At 40.4% G+C, this 20,757-nt stretch overlaps 1 protein-coding gene across 2 annotated transcripts in view; it reads left to right on the top strand.

The window, feature by feature from the left end:
* zbtb16b (zinc finger and BTB domain containing 16b) overlaps window positions 1-20,757 on the top strand; it is a 74,862-nt gene that overhangs the window by 33,295 nt on the left and 20,810 nt on the right. For both annotated transcript variants that reach the window (XM_017711086.2, XM_037546708.1), the window contains exon 4: window positions 4,520-4,606. In XM_017711086.2, the coding sequence (XP_017566575.1) occupies window positions 4,520-4,606 (87 nt within the window). The remainder of the gene's footprint in view (window positions 1-4,519; window positions 4,607-20,757) is intronic.

Here is a 20,757-nt window from a genome sequence, read left to right as displayed (position 1 = left end):
GAAACTGAATCCACAGTCCAAATTTTTTATGTAGCTCCACCCCAAATTTGAGAATATTTACATTATTTCAGACTGTGAGTTTCTACTGTTTAATTCAGTTCAGGATGAGTTCATCATGAAAACTTATCACAATAATGAAAAAGTATGATTTATTGTGCAGCCCTGTCAGCCGGTATTATCAGTTGCCTAAAGTTTTATTCCCTCAAAATTGGCGTTGTTATCCGACCGACATCAGTTGGGCTCTAGTGGATTTGCCTGTATGTGTATGTGCATGTATGCAAAAATGCATGTCTTTGTCATTTCTGTTGTTGTCAAATGAGTCCACCTTGAGCCAGTAATTTACTATAATCACCGCACAGCTGCAGTGTGCCCTGCCTTTTTAGCAGCAATTCTATTCAGTATCCATAATTTGAAGTATTGCTAGCAGCTTAGGGGTCCAAGCACTAAGTGCAAGGACCCTGTTGTTTTTGTTCAGATTTTTCTCTTGCTGATAGTTTGCCATGTGAAAGCACATGTGCAGCTTCACTTTGCTTTGGGGGCAGCGGTACGAGAATGAGAAGAAAAAGAAAAAGGGTATGTGGGGAAGAGGCTAAATTTAGGCGCTAGCTGGCTGGCTTCCTCGAGCTTGTGGGCGTTTTAATGACTCACAATAAAGCCATTTAGAGGCAGCTGAGCGAAAATAGATACTTGACGAGCCTTGGGTTATTATAGATTTAGATTTTATTGACTTTTTTTTTTTTTTTTTTTTTTTGCCAAAAGCTGGCGGGATGCTCTGAGGCTGGACGTGAGACAGAGGAGAATAGACAGTGGAATGCCTTACTTTAACGCACAGACTGATGCCTGTCTGCTACGTGTGCTGTATCTCTGATGTGGTTTCATGTCGAGGGGAGATGAGGAGAGATTGGGTCAGAGCAGTTCGCTGTTTGCATTTGAAAACAGCAAAAGCTCACCTGTGGAGAAGCGGAGAGGCAGACTTGGTTAGTGTTAGTTCGAATTTCTTCATAGAGGGATTATAAAGAGCCATTAGGAATGGGGTCTCTAAACCTTAAAGATGCTCTAATCACTTTTCACTACACTAATAATGGGGTGTTGGTGCTGATTTAAGGCTTCATTCGGTGAAGGCAGAAGGAAATTAGATGTTTAAAGCAATATTGTTCAATGAAAAAACAATTTGCACATTTTTTTTCTTGCACAGTTAGTTGATCACTCAAGACATGTGGTGTGTGAAGTTTGTTTCTTTAGTCTTGCATTGAAATTATGAGACTAATGTAGCTAACAAGTAAAGGAAGCTTATACCTAACTTTTGTCATTGTGCAAAGTAATGTCAAATAGACTAGGCTAATGTGGTTTCTCATACTGTATAGCGTACCGTTATTATCAAAACAGACAAGCGTACAGCAGATAGCTCTAAACAGCAGTCGGAATTGACCGCACTTTTGTCCGAACATGTTCTGGCTAATCCACTACATTTAGAGGAACGGAGGAAATTGTGCAAACTTGATTTTTTTATTGAACTATTGCTTTAATCTGATTTCCTTGGTGCAAATGCAGGTGCTTAAACCTGTAATCCAACTGCTGGCAATATGAGACGGTACTGTGCATATTAAAGCTTCAGGCTGCAGACAGAGCCTTGGTAGAATCTGAGGGACTCATTCAAGAGGCAGAAAGGTTTTTCGTGTTCAAATGGTTTTCGTCCAGAACCTCACAGCCCAATTAAGAACACTTTCTCTTTTTTTCCAGACTGTGGTGTGGTTCATTCAGTGTGGTTGCTCAAATTAAGGACATTTCGTGGCCTACTTCACTGTTTGCGAGACAGACTAGGCCAGCTCTACAGGTGGCTGGGACACTATTAATAGCCCCCTACTTCAGACACAGGGTCGAGGGAGTGATGCACATCATTATTAGACTCCCTCGCACTAGTTTTCTTTCACCACATTGAAAGCTGAAATCCCATTCTCTCATGACCTCGAATGAGATGTGTGACTGTCCAATGTGTAACTAGATGTGTGGCCAGTTATGTATCCTCATCTACACCAGTTTATGAGCATCATGTTGTGCTCTGACTTGCTGATCCATTTACCTGTGAGATATGAGATTACTAACTATTCAGTCTCCTTTTCAAAGACAGAAAACCCAACATTTTCAGTACTACACTACCAACCCTGCTAAAAAACGTCCACGGGCGGAAATAGGGCAATACACTAGTGAGGCACACTTTTAATTCGAATTTTTTCAACAAACAATAATAGCTAGGAAATAACACATTTGTGGACAGAGCACAGATTGGTTGAATTTCAGATGTTTTGTCATGCAAATCACCAAAAAAGTAAAGTTTTTGGGCTTTGAAAATGAGAATCCCAACCTGTCAAAAGTCAGCGCAGAGATACATGCAGTCATGGTTTCATATCCTGGAGGATGTATGGCTGTTTGTTCGTTTTTGACTAGTTTGTGGACTTTTATGAAGGCGAGGCGAGAGAGAGCTGGCAGCTATTGTTTGATAGAAGAATATTTCTCTGGTTCTGTCAAGAGACTTTGTGTCACTGCTCTCCGTTGGTGTGTGTAGGGGGGGATAAAGGGGATTTTTTTTTTTATATCAAAAACAATTCCCTCTGTGAGAAGTGAAACCAAACCTTTAAAGGACAACACTGACATTTTGGTAAATAATCTCATGTTTCACCAGCTTGACATGCAGTAAATGCATGCAGGCAGTTTTGAAGTGAACAGGGCTTTTTTTCAGGGGGCAATGTGAGAAATTTACAGAAGTAGATCATTTTTATAACTGCAGCCCTGGAGAACGGAGTGTATTGGCTCACAAAACATAAATGTTTTCCTAAAAGATGTCAAGGCTCCAGTACACAAACACGGGTCCCAAGCATCGCTATATACATTGGTGACCACCTAAATATTGGAAACGTATCAGGACTCCCACAGAGAGACCGCATGAGACGTCGTGGCTTCTTTTGGATTTATTTTACGTTTCTCTTTTTGGTTCCAATGCTGGGAATAGAATTGGCAGCACATAAATATTTCAGCTTGGGTCTTCCTCAGTATGTCCATGACTTTTAATTATTTGAGAATGGGGCTGAAAATTAGTGCTCTTCTCTGTTCTTTGATGCAACAAGGAGAAATAACCTTTTTAATCATTAACAGGGAAGCAGGGAAACTGATATCAGATCAGCCCATTAGAGCATCTGCATAGAGTCAACAATTAAATTTAAAAGCACTAAAATGGATGAGAGACAATGCACAGATGTTCAAATGCTTTTGTATATAGATAACATTCTGTATTTCTGCATGCATGGATCTTTTTTGTAACAATGTTTTCCGTTATTACAAAAGTGAGCTTGAAGCAGTGTGACTTTGGTTTAAGTCTTAGTTTTGAGGACTTTTCTTTAGTCATGTTTAGGGATGTACAGTGGTATCAATATTGGCCAATCGCTTAAAACAGCCATTATAGGTATCAGACAGATGATTAGATTTGACCAGTATGTCACACTGTTAGCAGGGCTATTGTGCTATATTGTACTACATTCAATTTATTTAACTGCATTTGTCACTCTATACAAATGAATATTATTATTAAATGCAGGCAGCGATATCAGCAGATACGTCCATAATCTGCCCACCATATCATCACCGTATCAGTGCGTCACCATAATCATAACCCAAAGCATGAGTCAGAGAAGGGTCAGTCAGATACACTGTACACATGTCCATAATATGCCTGGACAAAAACAGAAAAATCAAGGAACTGAAATTGGTAAATACTGGAATTAGAAATAGAAACCATGCAAGACTTTGCAATTAAAACAAAAAATAACAGGATATGATGGACACTAACAGATACAGATAACACTAAGAAGGGCAAACAAAACACAGATGAACACAGTAATCATTAAACAGAGTTAGGAAAGAATGGATCCAGAGAAATGAGGAGCCACAGTGTGGACAACATAGTTGTCAAAATCAGTCGCATTCAGGTGGTCAGTGGCAACTAGTACATTGAACAATATGTATATTCACCGAAACAAGCAAATACGTGTGGTATAGAAAGTACACAGGCTGGAAAATGCAGTGCTAAAATGTGAGAAATGCCACACTTGTATACTTGTTGCAAGCCCTTTTTATTTCTGCAAGGTTGAATGGTTTTATGACAAAGTTTATAACAAAGGTGAGCTTGGGTTACATGGAACTTGCCCAGGTTTACCTCTTGTATTTTTTTTACTTGTATTTTTGCCAGCCGTTTGAGTGCAGTTTCACAGAAAAAATTCACAGGTTTACCAGGATCCTCTTATCATAGCATTTGAAAAGATGTTTAGATGCTTTATTAAAGTTTTTAAAATGTATTAAAGTTGTCCTTTAAGATATAGCATGTATCCAATTACTTAACCTTCTACAAATAAGTTTACCTACTATCTGCAATACATGTCTTGTGTACTGAGAGTAGTCATTAGTGTAAAAAATGCTATATTGAAATTCTTGACAATCCTAATAACATCCTCTATTGTCTGTCTTGCAGCTGGACCAAAAGCTGTGGTCTGTGATCAGTGTGGAGCTCAGTTCTCTAAAGAGGATGCCTTGGAGGCTCATCGGCAGACTCACACAGGTAAGAGACTTCTTATTCTGCCAAGACTTCACTTGCATGCTTCTTCATGCCACACAGTCCTCAGTGTCTCAGAGAGTCCTCAACTCATGCTGAATGACATGCCTCATAGTGGACACCCTCTTGTGCACCATGGTTTTATCAGTGCGGATGTTTACAGAGCTGTGGTGGTGATGCTGTATAATTCAGCAGAGCAGCAGCAGGAGAGGGCTCTAAGATTTCAGCAGGCCGAGCGCTGGCAGTGGGCAGGGCAGCGTGCTGCAGGGCAATGCCTCGTAGGCTGTGGCAGGGCCATATTTCAACACTCCATCACTGTGTGTCAGGATGTGGCATGCACAGAGGACGAGAGCGTGAGAGCACCCATCGCCTCAGTTACCCACACCTCTGAGTCACCACATCTCTGGCATGATCATTCACATAGCAGCCGACAGTACTGCGCTTTGGCTCTTGTACGATCGATGGGAACATTTATGATGAGTACACTGCATGGTAATTTTAAGGCTTGGAACTTAAAGCTAGACTTCTGAAGGGCCCGTATTATGGAAAACGTTTGTAGACTAAGCTTTAAAAAGTATTGGTTACTAGAATTATTTACTTATGCTACAATAACAGCCTATTTTGATACATTGTGTTTGTGATGTCTCCATAAACACATTCACATACACATTTACTTTCAACCTGTATAGGTTTAGACTGCCCATTTATGTTGAAGTGGTAAGGAGTGTTGTTACTGCAGAGAGTCATTAGAGTTACTAGAGTAGAATCATTTATGGAAAATGCCTTTTCCCAGACAAACATATTCTGCATATATCATTGTAATAATATCTCAACTACAATGAATTCAAAATGAACTGTTTTTACATACATATTCAGCATTAAGCTGGTTATCCCACCCATTTATGTTGAAGTGATAAAGAGTGTTGTTGCTGCGGGCAATTTGTAGAGTTATTGGGGTAGAAGATTGTCGGTCTCAAATGCACAGCCAATTTAAGTCCTTACAAACCAGTATCAACTGGACTGTAAAAAAGACTGTAGCATATGGGCCAATTTAATAATGCTTACTGCTTTATGCAGTTTGAGGTGTGACAGTAGGCAGTTTGGGCATTGTGCTGTACATTAGTTTCCATTATTTTTTATCTACATTAGCATTGTAGCTCTAGTGCAAAACTAAAGAAGCAAACTTAGGACACTTTGGAGCATGTCTTGGCTGATTTACATTCAGCATGAAGCAGTTTAGCCCACACATTTAGCCCACCCATTTTAAGTGATAAAGAGTGTCGTTACTGCAGACAGTCAGTAGAGTTACTGGAGTAGAGTAATTTATGGATAACGTTGCCTTTTCTCACCTTTACCCTTTTACCTTTTAAATGATTTACTGCATGCAAGAGGCACAGGGGTAAAGTTGTGTAAATTAGATTTTTTGACAAGATGTTCCCGTAAGGTTTAAAATTAAACCATTAGAAAGCACAGTATGTACACGGACTGTTATTTGTGGTTTTTATTTAGTTACGCTGAGACTCAGTCAGTGTTTCAGTGATTCATTATTGGTTCTTAAGTGAATAAACAGACCGTCATGTCCTGTACCATCGGTGTAAACATGCTACTAACTTTGCCCTCTCTGTGGGGGAGTGCACCAGAACTTTTACCACCCCTCTCAAATACACAGAGGTGACTGTAACAGTAGCCTTTGAACTCTAAAAGACTGACCTCTAGCTTTATCTGTGTGTGTTATACGCTCCATCTCTTACTCACTCTCTTACCGTTCGTCTGTCCCGCAGGAGAGAGTGCAGACAGTAAAATGAGTGCCGTCACAGGTATTCCAGAATGCGCTAATTAATATGCTCTCTGGGTATAAAAGTGTTCAATGGGGCTAATGATCCACATGTTGAAGCTATATAAAGGTTGAGTCCTAATTAAGGCAAGCTGGCTTCCTTTTTTTATGAGCACGAATTTGAAGAGCTAATCATCTTCATGGCAGCCTGCTTATTAACTCATTCGAAGGGATTGAATTTTGTAATAGGCACACTTTGCAGCTGGACGTACATATTGCGCTTTCATTTTTTCCTGTTGCCCATTCCTGTACAGTGAGATCAGGGTGCGATATCTGTCGCCCATGCTCTGTGGGGAGAAAGACGATAACCCTTTCTAAAACTTTGGCATGTAACTGTAACTCTGTGTGGCACACACTGTATCAATAGTTAATGCATGTGGACATAGGGCTGGTGTTAACGATGCCCAGAAGTTTCTACCTCCTCTCCTAAACTTGTAAACATCCAGCTCTCCATTTCAACTTGGCAGCACATCCAGTGAAGATACAGCAGGCACAACTCACTCTTTCTTTTTTGTTTTTTGTTTTTTTTTTCTGGAAAGCCTGCTTGGCTTTGGGTCGTAGCCACAAACACGTTCCCGTGGATGGGAGCGATTTTGGCTGTTGTCTTTTTTTCCCTCAGTTGGATTTTTCTGCTGCGACTTGTTGCAGCATTTGTGACGTTTTTGTATCACATTGAGATCCAAGTGCATACTTTCCCCTGTATTCAACTCAGAAATCCTGTAGAGCTCCACAGAGTTACACAGTTATACAACAATGGCCCGTGTCCAAAAGTAATGGAGAAAATTGTCTCGGAACATCCGTGCATAGGAAAAGGTCAGAGGTCAAAGTCCAGCTGTAGCTTTTGGAGCTCTTGAGACTGCAAAGTGAAATGGGGGGAGGGTCAGGCCAGCCGGTGGCTTTTGGTGCCAGGGCAGGCCGAGAAAAACAACATCATGCGCCGTTGTTTACACTCACTGCCACAGCACTGTCACAGACTCTGCGCTGACCTACTTAAGGGCCGTCCCAAAAATAAAACCCCTCGCTAACGTCTCAGGACCGCTCCACTGGCGGGCACTCTCTCAAAAAGCAGGCCAGGACATTGCTGCAATCTCTCTCCCTTTTTCCCCCATCTTCATCACAAAGTCCTGCTGCATCACATCTCCCACAGAGAAGAAAGATTTAAGGCAACCCCCCCGACCCCTAACATCTGCATGCAAATTACTGACTGAAGGAGAATCCTCTGTAGGGGCAGGCGTTGTGTATAGGCTCTTAGCCTATGACCACAGTTACACCCTGGAGCTCCTTTATTGTTTATTGTTTATTGTTTATCTCCACATGGTGAATTCAGAAATGTTTCACAATACTGAGTTGATGTTAAAGAGCCTATATCCTGAAAACTTAAATTGTCCTCCCTTTTTTTTTTTTTTTTTTGGAGAAACAGTTTGAAGCATTATGCAAATATTGATAAAGTTTCACAGTTTCTACAGCCCATGTATGGACACTAAGCTGCAAAAACAGCCTGTTTCAAATTAATTCTCTTTGTGATGTCACAAAAACCAACATTTACAAATATCCAGTGGAGAACCATGACTGTGAGATCTAGGTCTTCATAATTGTCAAAAATGTCATAACTTGTCAAAAATCCATAAATGTCAAAACTTGGTCAAAAATGAGAAAAAAGCACTTTTACGATAATGCTAATTCCTGCTAGCAGCTGAAGTAGTTAAGTGTTAAGTAATAGTGATACACATGAACATTGGCAATTCCAGGTTAATCATAAACATCTGAAACCTATAAAAAGACATTCCATGTTTTACTTAAAGCATGTAATAGACAAATGAACATATACTTTATCTTCAATGCTGCAGCTTTACAATGAGCTACCGGCACTTTTTTACATTTCTAATAACCTTACCCTGTTCAGACTGCAGCATATATTTGAACTAAGACTTCTGAAAGACATACAGTGACTTTTTCCCATAAAATTAGTCCCAACTACTGGAAAACAAAATGTGATTGGTTAATTCCTCTGCCACCTCCTAGTTATGATGATGGTTAATCTGACCTGTAAGGTCTTCAATTCTGCTCCTGAAGGCCCAACCAATGGGAGAGCTCACTTTGTTGTATCTATTTATGTAGCAATGATTCAGCATCATTACAGTAAGAAGAACAGATTGTCAATCTACCTAAGACACCACGGTCAGTTTTACATTGGCCTTGTCAAGAATTTACCCTGTTGTTTCCAAACAAAACTTAAATATTGTTGCAATACTTGCAGAGGTGAAATACAACATGATAACAATAATAGCACTAAATAAAAAGTGAACTGAAAACTACAGATATGTAATTGTACTAAAAAAAGAACTAAAAAATACAAGAAAACTGTAGGGTATGGGCTCTTTAAGGTGGACTCACAGGCTGGCAGCTCGCTTTGACTTCATTGAACTGGGCCACCGAATAAACAGTGGTTAAACACAAGCAACGTATCTCTTGTTGTGTTAATTATTAAGCGGGCCGTTCCTCACTCCAGTAGATTAGCCCGGCGGCCTCCCTCGCTCAGCTGCCCAGAGAGAGGTGCGGGGTCATATGAGGTACAGCGGACATCTGCCAACGTCTGCCCATTTCAACACATCTAGTCTCTGTGGATGCTGTGGGGTGCGTGACGTGCAGATCTGCAGTTTTTTGGTGAAGCTTCACTGGGACAGCTTGTTCAGGCACATATTAGAGCTCAGCAGAGTGCATGAGATTAGAAACAAAGAAGAGGAAGAGAGTGAAGACAGAGTCAAAGATTAGATGGTGGAAGCTGAAGGAGGAGGATGGTTTTAGGCAGTTCAGGGAAAAATTGCAACAGGCCCTTGGGGGCAGTGAGGAGCTACCTGAGGACTGGAAAACTACAGCTAAGGTGGTGAGAGAAACTGGCAAAAATGTGTTGGGTGTTTTGCCTGGTCAGAGGAAAGAAGACGAGGAAAGTTGGTGGTGGAATGAGGAAGTCCAGGAGAGTATTCAGAAGAAGAAGGCAGCTAAGAAAAAGTGGAATAACCAGAGAGATGAAGGAAGTAGGCAGGAGTTCTGTGAGGCTAGTCGCATAGCAAAAAGAATGGTGGCAAAGGCAAAGGCTCAGGCCTATGATGAGCTGTATGAGAGGTTGGACAGTAAAGAAGGAGTAAAGGACTTGTATCGTTTGGCTAAAGAGAGATAGAGCTGGAAAGGATGTACAGCAGGTTAGGCTGATAAAGGATAGAGAGGGAAATGTACTAGTGAGTGAACAGAGTGATGAGTAGATGGAAGGAGTACTTTGAAGAACTAATGAATGAGGAAAACGAGAGAGAGGAGGACAACGGGGGGAGAGATAGTGGATCAGGAAGTGCAGAGAATTAGTAAGGTGGAAGTGAGGGCAGCTTTAAAAAGGATGAAGAATGGAAAGGCAGTTGGTCCAGATGACATACCTGTGGAGGTATGGAGATGTTTAGGAGAGAAGGCAGTGGACTTTTTAACCCAGTTGTTTAACAAAATCCTGGAGAGTGAGAGGATGCCTGATGAGTGGAGAAGCAGTGTACTGGTCCCCATTTTTAAGAACAAGGGTGATGTGCAGAGCTGCAGTAACTACAGAGGTATAAAGTTGATGAGCCACACCATGAAGGTATGGGAAAGAGTTGTTGAAGCAAGGCTAAGGCGAGATGTTCAGATCAGTGAGCAGCAGTTTGGTTTCATGCCCAGAAAAAGTACCACAGATGCAATTTTTGCTCAGAGGGACAGTGAAGGTAGAGCAGTTTGGAGATAAAGCCAGAGAGGCCAGGATGAGATGGTTTGGACATGTGTTGAGGAGGAATAGTGGATATATTGGTCAAAGAATGTTGGAGATGGAGCTGCCGGGTAGAAGGAGAAGAGGTAGACCTCAGAGAAGGTTTATGGATGTAGTGAAGGTGGACATGGAGATGGTTGGTGTAAAAGTAGAGGAGGCAGTGGATAGGGCAAGATGGAGGCAGATGATCCGCTGTGGCGACCCCTAAAGGCAGCAGCCGATAGAAGAAGAAGAGAGTGCAAGTACAGTGCCATGAGTGTCTGTGTGTAATAGTTACAGGTGGTGACCACGTTCATGACCTGATTGTCTACAAAGAGAATGTCTGTGAATGACGGCACCAAAAACTGTTGAAAGCTTTTCTCTTTTCTCTTTACTCAGTTCTGCCCTACATCCTGTACCTCATAGTGTTGCTTTTCTGTCCCGCAATTCTTGTTTCTTGCTCTTGTTTAAGAAACGTTTAAGAAAGGAAAGAAGCTATTTTGGGTCACATTTTACCGATCTAATAAACGCAACAACAGCATTGATACTTTGCATTATTAACAGAGAAGAGTATACTAAATAACAAATGTAGCCTCATTTTGCAGTCTAAAAGGGTTAAATCAACAAAACTTTAAATTGAGCTATTTTTAATTGAAGTAGTTTACTTAAGATGAGCATCTAACAGGAGGCTATCATGCTCAAATGTTACGATTGGCTCCTCCCAGTCCTGTCCATGTGTTTGTGTTGTGTTTTGGTCTAGTCCATGTGCTTTTTGTTTTTCCGTCTAGTCCGGCCCCTTGTTTTGTGACTCCGCCCCTGATTGTTTCCACCTGTTCCTCATCGTCCCTGTTGTATTTAAGTCCTGTGTTTGCCCCTTGTCTTTGCTGGTGTTTCTTTGTTGTTTGGGATGCCGTTTGTTGTTTGATGTATGTGCTGTTGGTTTTGTTTGGTGTTCGTTCTTCCAGCCCCCGTTGTAGTTTTCCTGTGTTTGTCATCGTGTCTGATTCTCCATACATCTGTTATGACCACGACCCTGGATTTGCCCTTAATAAAAGTCGCTTATCTCCGCATATGCGTCTGCCTCCTCACTCCGCGTTACATCAAACTACTCAATCGCTTTACTACCCCACAGGAAGAAGCACACCGCAAGCATGATCACATCACACAGTGTATGTGCTGTTTCAGGATAGATTTGTTACAGGATTGGATTACATTGATTTTTTTTCCCCTCTGATGCCTGATTCAATATTTTGTGCTGATATCATTCCAATAAGAATACCCTGCATTGAATTGGTGCCATCTGTAATTGTTGTTTTTGTTGTTGTTGTTTTTCTTCTTATAATAATAATAATAATAATAATAATAAATGGGATATTCCTAATCTACAATACTAGAGAGAATCCAAGCCTATTTTAATGGATCACTGTTGGCTATATAAAAGGAAGACTCCAGCCTTTTTCAGTCTAATCTCTGTCTTCCAACTCTGTAGCATATGACTGATTAACATAGACAGTCATTTCTCTGTATTTAGAAAAGAACGGAGAATTTGATTACTTTAAATATACTTATAGGGAAGCACCTGCCTATTGGCTTGTATAATAAATTAGTTCGCAGTCGATGGGTTTTCTGTTCTTTTAGTCCTGGGGAATTGTTGTCTGTATCTTATTGCTGGTTCTTTTACAAAGCATGGGAAAATGCATCACAGTTATTGTCAAAGGTAATTGGCCATACAGTACAGATTAGGCAGCCCAACAGAGATTAGGCTGAAGAATGTTGGTGAGTTCCTTTACTCCACTGCGCTTTATTTAAGTGAATTTCAGACCAGAAGCAACAGTGGCTCCGCTGGTGCTCCACTGCAGTATGTTCTTAAGTTAAAGTGATTTTCCTTTGTTAGTCAGTGTAGCTTTGTATACTGGCTGCTTGGTTAAAGATGTGTCTTCCAAGGATGTTAGTGAATTATCTACTGTTGTCATCATATCTTCATCAGTATAATGTTGATTATGCGTTTGAGACCTAAACACATCGAGCTGGACCTTCTTTTTGAACCTGTGTGGCTGATGCGGTCGAAATCCAACCCGATATCTCACCTGATGCCTTCGACTTTTAAAATATTATTTCAGGCTTTGCAGGGTGGCTCACAGCAGCCGACACACATCATATTTTATTTGTTTTTTTCTCTCCTGACTAGTGCTATGTAATGCTGCTTCTTTCAGCTTAAACAAACGCATCTGTTGTCTTTGAATTATAGCATTTCCAACATATTCACTCCTTTCTCATTACAGCAATTCAAAAATAAGTGATTTTCTCACTGTGAGTGCAGCGATGCTGTGCTCTTCAGTGGTCTTACTGTAGCTGAACAGGTTGTATAGAATAGCCCTCAGTAAAGCTAAACCCCCTGCATTCTCACCTGTGTGAATGATTGGCCCCTGCTACCACAGATTACCCAGCATGCTATCCCAACACACAGTGACCTGCTCCTATTGTACTGTTAGCTGTGTGTAAAGGGACTTAAATCCTTTTCAGCCTCATTGCTGCAAGCAGGAGGTCTAAAGCACAATTGTTATCTCACCATGCCTGCTGAATAGGTCAAAGGGGAACTATCCCTCCGTGCGGATTTTCTATACCAAATTCTCTCGCATCCCCCCTACTTTTCACAAGGTTGGTGTTCACACCAGAACACCCACAACCCATCCCTCCGACTGTAGCCCAGATATACAGTGTGTAATTAGATTCTCATGCTGTTTGAAAAGGCCTTTCAGAAGATCTTTATTGAATAAATATTTTTGTTCTCTGTGTATTTTATAGTGTAAATAAGACTCCGATTTGCAGTGTGGGAATCATTTTATTTACACTGGGATAAAGACAGGACTCATTTGACGGTGAATGCAGAGATTAACTAGAACACCTAAACCAAAAACAGGGATGTGATCACACTGCAAAACTTATATTTCAGCAAGAGAAATTATCTTAAATGTTGACCGTATGTCTGATGTTGTCCTTGTTGTTTCCTCTTAGTTTAATCTAATCTTACAAGCTACTTTTTTAATACGCTTCATTTTGGAAGACACATTGGATGAGCAGATGTCCACAAACTTTTGGCCTAATAGTGTATTTTTAATAATCTTATAGTACCCGCACAGTTGAGAAATAAATAATCTATCTTTAAGACACTTTCACTTTCCCACATAGCGATTTTTTGCAGCGTACAGCCTGTGCATTTTGAACAAATAAGAGTTTTGAATGACGAGAAGTTAAGTTTCTTTATGCGTTTCTTTCCTCCTTTTGGTATGGAAGTCAAGGAATGGGCTGTTTTCTCTGGCTTTGCATAACATTTGAACTGGAATTTTTACAAAAACTGATTTTTACAAAAATTTCTACTTAATCCAATTGAGATGTAAACAAAGCCTGTTGGAGTGATTTAATGTGAAATTTTAGATGAACTTAGCCACTGATTTCTTTAAACCAGGGGTCAAGATGTCTGCAACACAAATATAGCCATTTAAACCTCCAGTGAACATATACATGTTTTTTGAGTTGGTATGTAGTGGTCATACTTCATTTAAATAACACGCCAAAAAAAAACTAAATGAAGTGCTTTTACTGCAGCCTAGCATGTTGACACTGCAGAAACCCCATATGCCCAAAATGGTGCTTTTAGAGGAGTAGCAGTAAAGATTCTGAATTCTCAAAGTTAAAGGTAAAAAGATTTTAGTCCAAATAATAGACAAAACATTTTAAAATACAACCATTTTAGTCACTGTCCAAAGCTCCCAGTGAAACTTTTTGTGCCTTCTGAAATTGAATGTAATGTTCATGATGCTAAAATAGTCGTAAATCTCAAGAGATATGTTTTCTTTCACTTCTAGTTTGCCTAACAACACCCTGTATGTACATCTCTACCATGAATGGTGTAATAATACTTTTAGGCAAAAACCTAAAAACTCAAAACTATTCTAACGCAATATGTCAGACGTCAGGCAGTGTATTCATGACATTTACATGTCATAACTTTCTGTGAGGGAGTTTTTGCAGGCATTAAATGCTTCAGACGTCTGGTTCCCATCACCTCCACTGTAAACAATTCTGACTGAAGTTTCTGTAGGACAGAGCATTTCACACCAAACCACTCTGAATTGCTATGTTTACAGCTGAAGCATTTAAGTACAAAGAAATGTTTTAAAAATTTGCTGTAATTCAGTGTAATAGGCTAAAACAGGAGAGGAACAAAACTTAATGTTATTGTCAGTGTTATGGAATGAGCCTGCAGTGGTGGAGCAGTTTTGCTTTTTCAGAGATGGCCTGATGTGCCCTGGCCAAAACAGCCTGAAGCAGGTGAGGAGCCTGCAGCTACGTCTCGGATGTGTGGACAGTGACATTCAGACATTCACAAACACAGTTTTGTGGCCTGAGCGCTGAGCTTATTTACCTAACCTTCATGTTTCCACAGGCCGCCTCGCCGCAGCCCTTGCAGCCAAATCTGGCCGAGTGAAGACGTCCTGCTCTCTGTGTGAATCACTGAGAAGGATGGTTGCATCAGATTTGCTTGATTTTTTTTCGCCTCAGCGAGTCGACACTTCTCGCCGACGCTTCCTTGATCTGGCATGTCTGAAGCACCAGTTGATTCAAGTTCTTGTTGTTTATTTTCTACCATGCTGTGTTCCAAAGCCATTTGCTTGATGGGATGGTGCTTTCACTCTTTTTTGAAAACCGAGTAAAGCACAGACGCACACTTGTATAAAATAAACCGTATTCTGACACGATCAATAGTTGCCAGGAATTCTCATAAAAAAACATTCAAAAGAACAATAATTTTTATTTTTAATATAGTTTGTACGTTTTAAAGCTGCAGTATGTAAGATGTTTTTGTGTTTTGCTTTGAACTGAAATAAGTAGCATTGCTGAGTCAAGAGAAGAAACAACACTAAAATAAAAACACTAGAAGATGATGTGTGTACTGCTGTTAGTCGACCTGTAAAGCTGGAAACAATCACTTAAAATTCAGAAGTGTCAAGTCGGATTTCACAGGAAGTTTTTGATGTCTTGCATCTTTATGTACTAACGTCACACGGACAGTATGGCTCAATATTTGGGTCTGAAATGTTAAAAAACATTATATCGATGAAGATAAACTCCATTGCCAAAAGTATTTCTTATATGAACTTGAGTGACATTGAATTCTTAATCCAAAGGGTTTAATATGATGTTGGCCCATCCTTTGCAGCTATAACAGTTTCAACTCTTCTAGGAAAGCTTTCCACAAGGGTTAGGAGTTTGTGGGAATTTTTTAATTTCATTATTCCAGAAGCACATTTGTGAGGTCAGACACTGATATTGGACGAGAAGGCCTGACTTACAGTCTTCCCTCTAATTCATCCCAAAGATATTCTGTTAGGTTGAGGTCAGGACTGTGCAGGCCAGTTCTTCCACACCAAACTCGCTCATCCACGTCTTTATGGATCTGCTTTGTGTACTGGTGCATAGATGTTGGAACAGGAAGGAACCGTCCCCAAACTGTTCCCACAAAGTTGGGAGCATGAAATTGTCCAAAATCTCTTGGAGCTAAAGCATCGAGTTCCTTTCACTGGAACTAAGGGGCCGAGCCCAACTCCTGAAACACAACCCCAGACCATAATCCCCCCTCCACCAAACTTTACACTTGGCACAATGCAAAGTACCGTTCTCCTGCCAACTGCCAAACCCAGAGTCACTCATCGGATTGCCAGATGGAGAAGCGTGATTGGTCACTCCAGAGAACACGTCTCCACTGCTCTAGAGTCCAGTGGCTGCGCTTTACACCACTGCATTCCACGCTTTGCATTGCGCTTGGTGATGTAAGGCTTGGATGCAGCTGCTCGGCCATGGAAACCCATTCCATGAAGCTCTCTACGCACTGTTCTTGAGCTGATCTGAAGGACACATGAAGTTGGGGGTCTGTAGTGATTGACTCTGCAGAAGTTGGCGACCTGTGCACTGTGCCCCTCAGCATCTGCTGATCCTGCTGTTTTATTGCGTGTGGCCGAACACTTCATGGCTCAGTTGCTGTCGTTCCCAGTCGCTTCCACTTTGTTATAAAACCACTGACAGTTGACTGTGGAATATTTAGTAACGAGGAAATTTCATGACTAGACTTGTTGCACAGGTGGCGTCCAATCACGGTACCACACTGGAATTCACTGCGCTCCTGACAGCGACCCATTCTTTCACAAATATTTATAGAAGCAGTCTGCAGGCCTAGGGGCTTGGTTTTATACGCCTGTGACTATGGAAGTGATTGGAACACCTGAATTCAGTGATTTGAATGGGTGAGTGAGTACTTTTGGCAATATATTGTATGATGATAGTAGATTATTGACTCACATCCTCAGAAAACACGTTCTTCACCAGGCTTTGACTGAGTTCTCTTTATATTTTCAGATTTGTCAGATTGATCCTGTGGGGGAAGGGGTCTGAAGTACAACCCATGAAACATTTTCTTGTGCATATTGTGTACACATTTTCACCAGAGGTCTCCAAACCTCTGAATTTTACTTTAAATACGATTATGTACTGTACAGTAATATTTTTAGTAAGTTCAGTTTACTTTTTCTAACATTTTTCTATGTGACATGGTACAATAATGTGATTACTAAGCTCAGTCTCAAGTCATGTGACTTCTTTGTTAATAATGCAATGTCTCAATGCTGTTGTTGCTTTTTTATTCTATGTGTAAAGAGCACGCTCTAACAAAGCTGCAAATTCATAAATTACTTAGCCCTGCCCTGAAATGAACTGAGGTCGTTTTTAGTCTTAATACAGCCATAATACATTAAAAACATTTTAATGAGGAATTCCTTCAGTTTTTCAAAATGTCTGCAGAATTCAGTTATTAAGATGTAAACAAAATCACAACAGAAAGTTTGATGTGAAATGTGCTCTTCTATAGAAACTTAGCATGTCAGAATTTTTCCAGTTGTCGGTGATAGGAATGAGGTGTCTGAATAGTTGAATGCCTCTAAAAGCTCTCCCACAGAAAGCTGTTAGACTAAACAGTTTCGGATATACTGCCTCATAACGGAGATGTTGTTCTCCAGTAGTTTTGAGAGAAGATTTAAAACAGCCCTAAACAGTGATTATAAAATTCATTCTTGGTGAAGGATACACACTCAGCATTGTAAGGCAAAATAGTATCCAAAGAAAAAAAATGTTTCTATTTTGCAATCATTAACATTACATATAAAAACTTTGGAGGTTCATTGGGTTCGGTCATTGTTTTGGATAGTGAGTAAAATGGTTAAATTTGTGTTGATATTGCGACCCCTGGTTCCTGTCACCACCACTGTAAAAAATCTGAGTAAGTATATTTCTCCACAGTGAACCATTTCACATCAAACCACTCTGAATGACTTTATATCACAGCTGTTGAATTATTTTGAAAAATCTGTGGAATTTCCCCTTAAAATTCTAGAGAAGTGCCAGCAAAATAGATGTTTGTAGTTGGCCTTTGTCTTTTGAGTCTCACCTACATCTGTTATGTTTTAATGAACTGTTCTGTGCCTCTTGGAAAATGTGTGCCTGGTTTACCAAACGTGTGGGAACGGGATTAGGCCTGTAGCTTCCACGCCAGTTCGGCACTTTTGAGTCGCTGCTCTCCAGGGGTCGTGGGGTCATCTGACCAGTGTGAAAAGCAAATCCGCTGCCTTTTGTACAGTGAAGGGCCAGTGAGAAGTCTCGCCTCAGCTGGCTTTTCTGCTTGGCCTGGGAAAAAATGGAGGAGGTAGTACATGTCAATTAGGGCTGAACTTTAGCCTCCTTTAAGGATTTCTCACACTTTAGTAAAACCTGGCTTTAACCGGCATCCACATCCATCAGGACGAAGATCTTTGGGGTATTTAAATTAAGCCAGTTAGTAAGACGGAAGTGTTGAGGAATAATTTAGGTTTTTAAAGAGCACATATGTTTTTCTTGTATTTTAGGTCCTACAAAAAGCAGGCTTAATTATTTTTTAAATTTTACATCTTTTCTAACTTCTCTTCAGTCCTTAGAATCAAACATGGTGTTTTTTGTTACAGCACCTTTTAGAATGATGATGTAAATGATCTCTGTTCTGATTGTCTGCACTGTATTTTGCTTCGTTCATTCATTCATTTCACATTCAGTGTTAAAAGTTATATTCAGGAAACTTTGATGTGAATGGGTGGGTCTAGCTGCTGTAGGCTGAATAGGCAGATGTGTGTTAATGTGTTGTTTTTTTGTGACATCACAAAAACAATTATTTCAAAATGGGCTGTTTTTGCAGCTTAGTTTCAATATATGGATTATATAGACTGGGGAGTGCATGATACTACATGACATTTTACTATTGTTTACATTGTTTATTTCAAGAAAGTGAGGGAAATTCAGTTTTCCATTATATGGGCCCTTTAATGAAATTGTTTTGTTACACCTCCTTTAGCACATTGAAATGCTGACCTAAACAGGACTGGACATGTTCTTCCACAAGCTATGTTGTCTTTTTAGAAGGCTTGGAAAAGAAAAGAAGGGCATTAATGAATTGGAGCTTAAGCCGTCATTATGAGCCGCGTTTCCTGACTGGGACAGACCCATCTGAAACATTGCACCGACACTGGAATAATCTCACCCTGACTTTAAATAATAGCGCAGTGACTCACGGTTTGTGTTTGTGGGAGATGTTTGTTACTGATGCTGTGTGATGGGGTCATGTGAGGTCTGCCGGGAGAGTCTGTGGTGTAACTCTGTCACTCAGCACTCCCCCTGCTGGACAATGAGCTCAGTGCTCAACAAGTGCTCCTGCACTATTTCAGCCAAAATTTCATGAACACACCATTAATCATTTACATGAGTGAGCTTGCTCAGGCGGTATTCACACTACGTACAGAGAATAGTGTAGGTCTTATTGATATATCAGCAGACGATTCCCGTGTGTGTTGGTGTTTTTTAGCTCTGCTTTCTTAAGTAAAGGAGCTTGTTGTTCTGTTCTGCCTCTCAATGTTTTTATTTTGAGAAATGATTAATCACACAGAATATGATGAATATACAAAGGCAGAGGCTCTCTGAGGTGCTCTTGTGCTTTTGAAAATCTACCAAGCACCTGTTTCCTGTGACCTGGGGCTCATTACGAGCTGTGAAAGGCAGCTTGTTCTGCTGGAATACTGATATCTTACAGAGTCTCTCTCTCTCTCTTTCTCTCTCTCTCTCTCTCGATCACTTTATCCAATCCACTCTTTCTTGCTCTACTTCCATTCTGTTTCTTCTTCTCTCATTTTTGTTCTCTCTAATTCTGTTTGTCTCTCTTTCTTTCTTGTTTTTTCTTTCTCTCCCTTTCTTCCTCCTGTTTCATCTCTCTTCCTTTCTCTACTCTCCTTATTCTCCTTTCTCCTTTGTCTTTTTATCCCTCTAGGTTTTTTCTTTCTTTCTCCTGATTTCTTTCGCTTTTTCTCTCCTGCCTTTTCTCTATTTTTCTCATTCTCTGCCTCTATATTTTTTGTCTTTTTCTCTCACATTTTTCCTCGTCTTTAATGAGTCTTTGTGTGTTCCGGGTCTGAACTGAAGGCATTTTTTGACTTTGCTTAGATTATTGATTGTAATTTGCGTCCACTGCATTGCAGTGCGTTTCTAATCCCTCATTCACATTCTCTTCTGGTATTTTTCTGATTATCTGTAATTGTCCGCAATTGTTCCCCGTTCCAGCAACTGACTTTAAGGAAACAAAAACACAGCACCACGCTGCTCTCATTGTCTTGTCTGATGAGACGCAGTGAAGAGTTCTTTTGTTGGTCAGAAAAGCCACCTCAGCAGCTTTATGCTTCACAATAATGGGACTGAGGAGCGTGAAAGAGCCGGACCCGCCGCTCAAGCCAATAATAGGGCAGGTCATGCCGACATTCAGGACAACCGTCCCCCCGCCACTGTCCAGATGGCCTCTCAAATAAATCATAGCCAAAGGTACAATGCATTCCAGCACAGGGGCTTCAGCCGCCAACGTTAGAGCTCACAAATGACTCTTTACTCGCTGAAATATTAACAAGGTGCAGCAGTCAGCACTTGGCCTGATGTGACTGGACCCTGAAGAGGCAGTGTTAGGACAGCAGAAAACATGTACATGTAGGGGTGGTTGATATGGGGAAAAAAGTAATATAGCAATACTTAAATATACACAGTACACACATACACAGATACTTGGCGTTTCTGAGGTTTGCTAACACATTGGAGCAAAATAAGTACAGTGACTTATATCTCCATAAAACATAAAGCAGTTACAGTTCTTTGCCGAGATCAATGGTTCCGCTCTATGATGATAAACCTGTTGTAAATGGTTCTTTGAAGAACCTTTTAAAGATAGTTCATTATAGCACCAAAAAGAGTTTCACTATTGATATGTTATGGAACCCTTTTTATTAAGAGAGTAGAGCTACTGATGATATCTGTGCTAAGCTCAGGGAACCATATCAGTGCTGTCATATAAAACCTTTTCCATTAGAAAAAATGCAGTTGCCCTTTAAATTGTGTGAATGTTTCATGATGAATCGACCAGTAGAAAAGATCCAAAATCACTTCACTTGTTAC

The sequence above is a fragment of the Pygocentrus nattereri genome, chromosome 17, assembly GCF_015220715.1.
Source record: "Pygocentrus nattereri isolate fPygNat1 chromosome 17, fPygNat1.pri, whole genome shotgun sequence".
NCBI classification, from domain to species: domain Eukaryota; kingdom Metazoa; phylum Chordata; class Actinopteri; order Characiformes; family Serrasalmidae; genus Pygocentrus; species Pygocentrus nattereri.
Note: the sequence above shows the minus strand (reverse complement) of the source record. Positions and strands in the feature narration are given on the sequence as shown.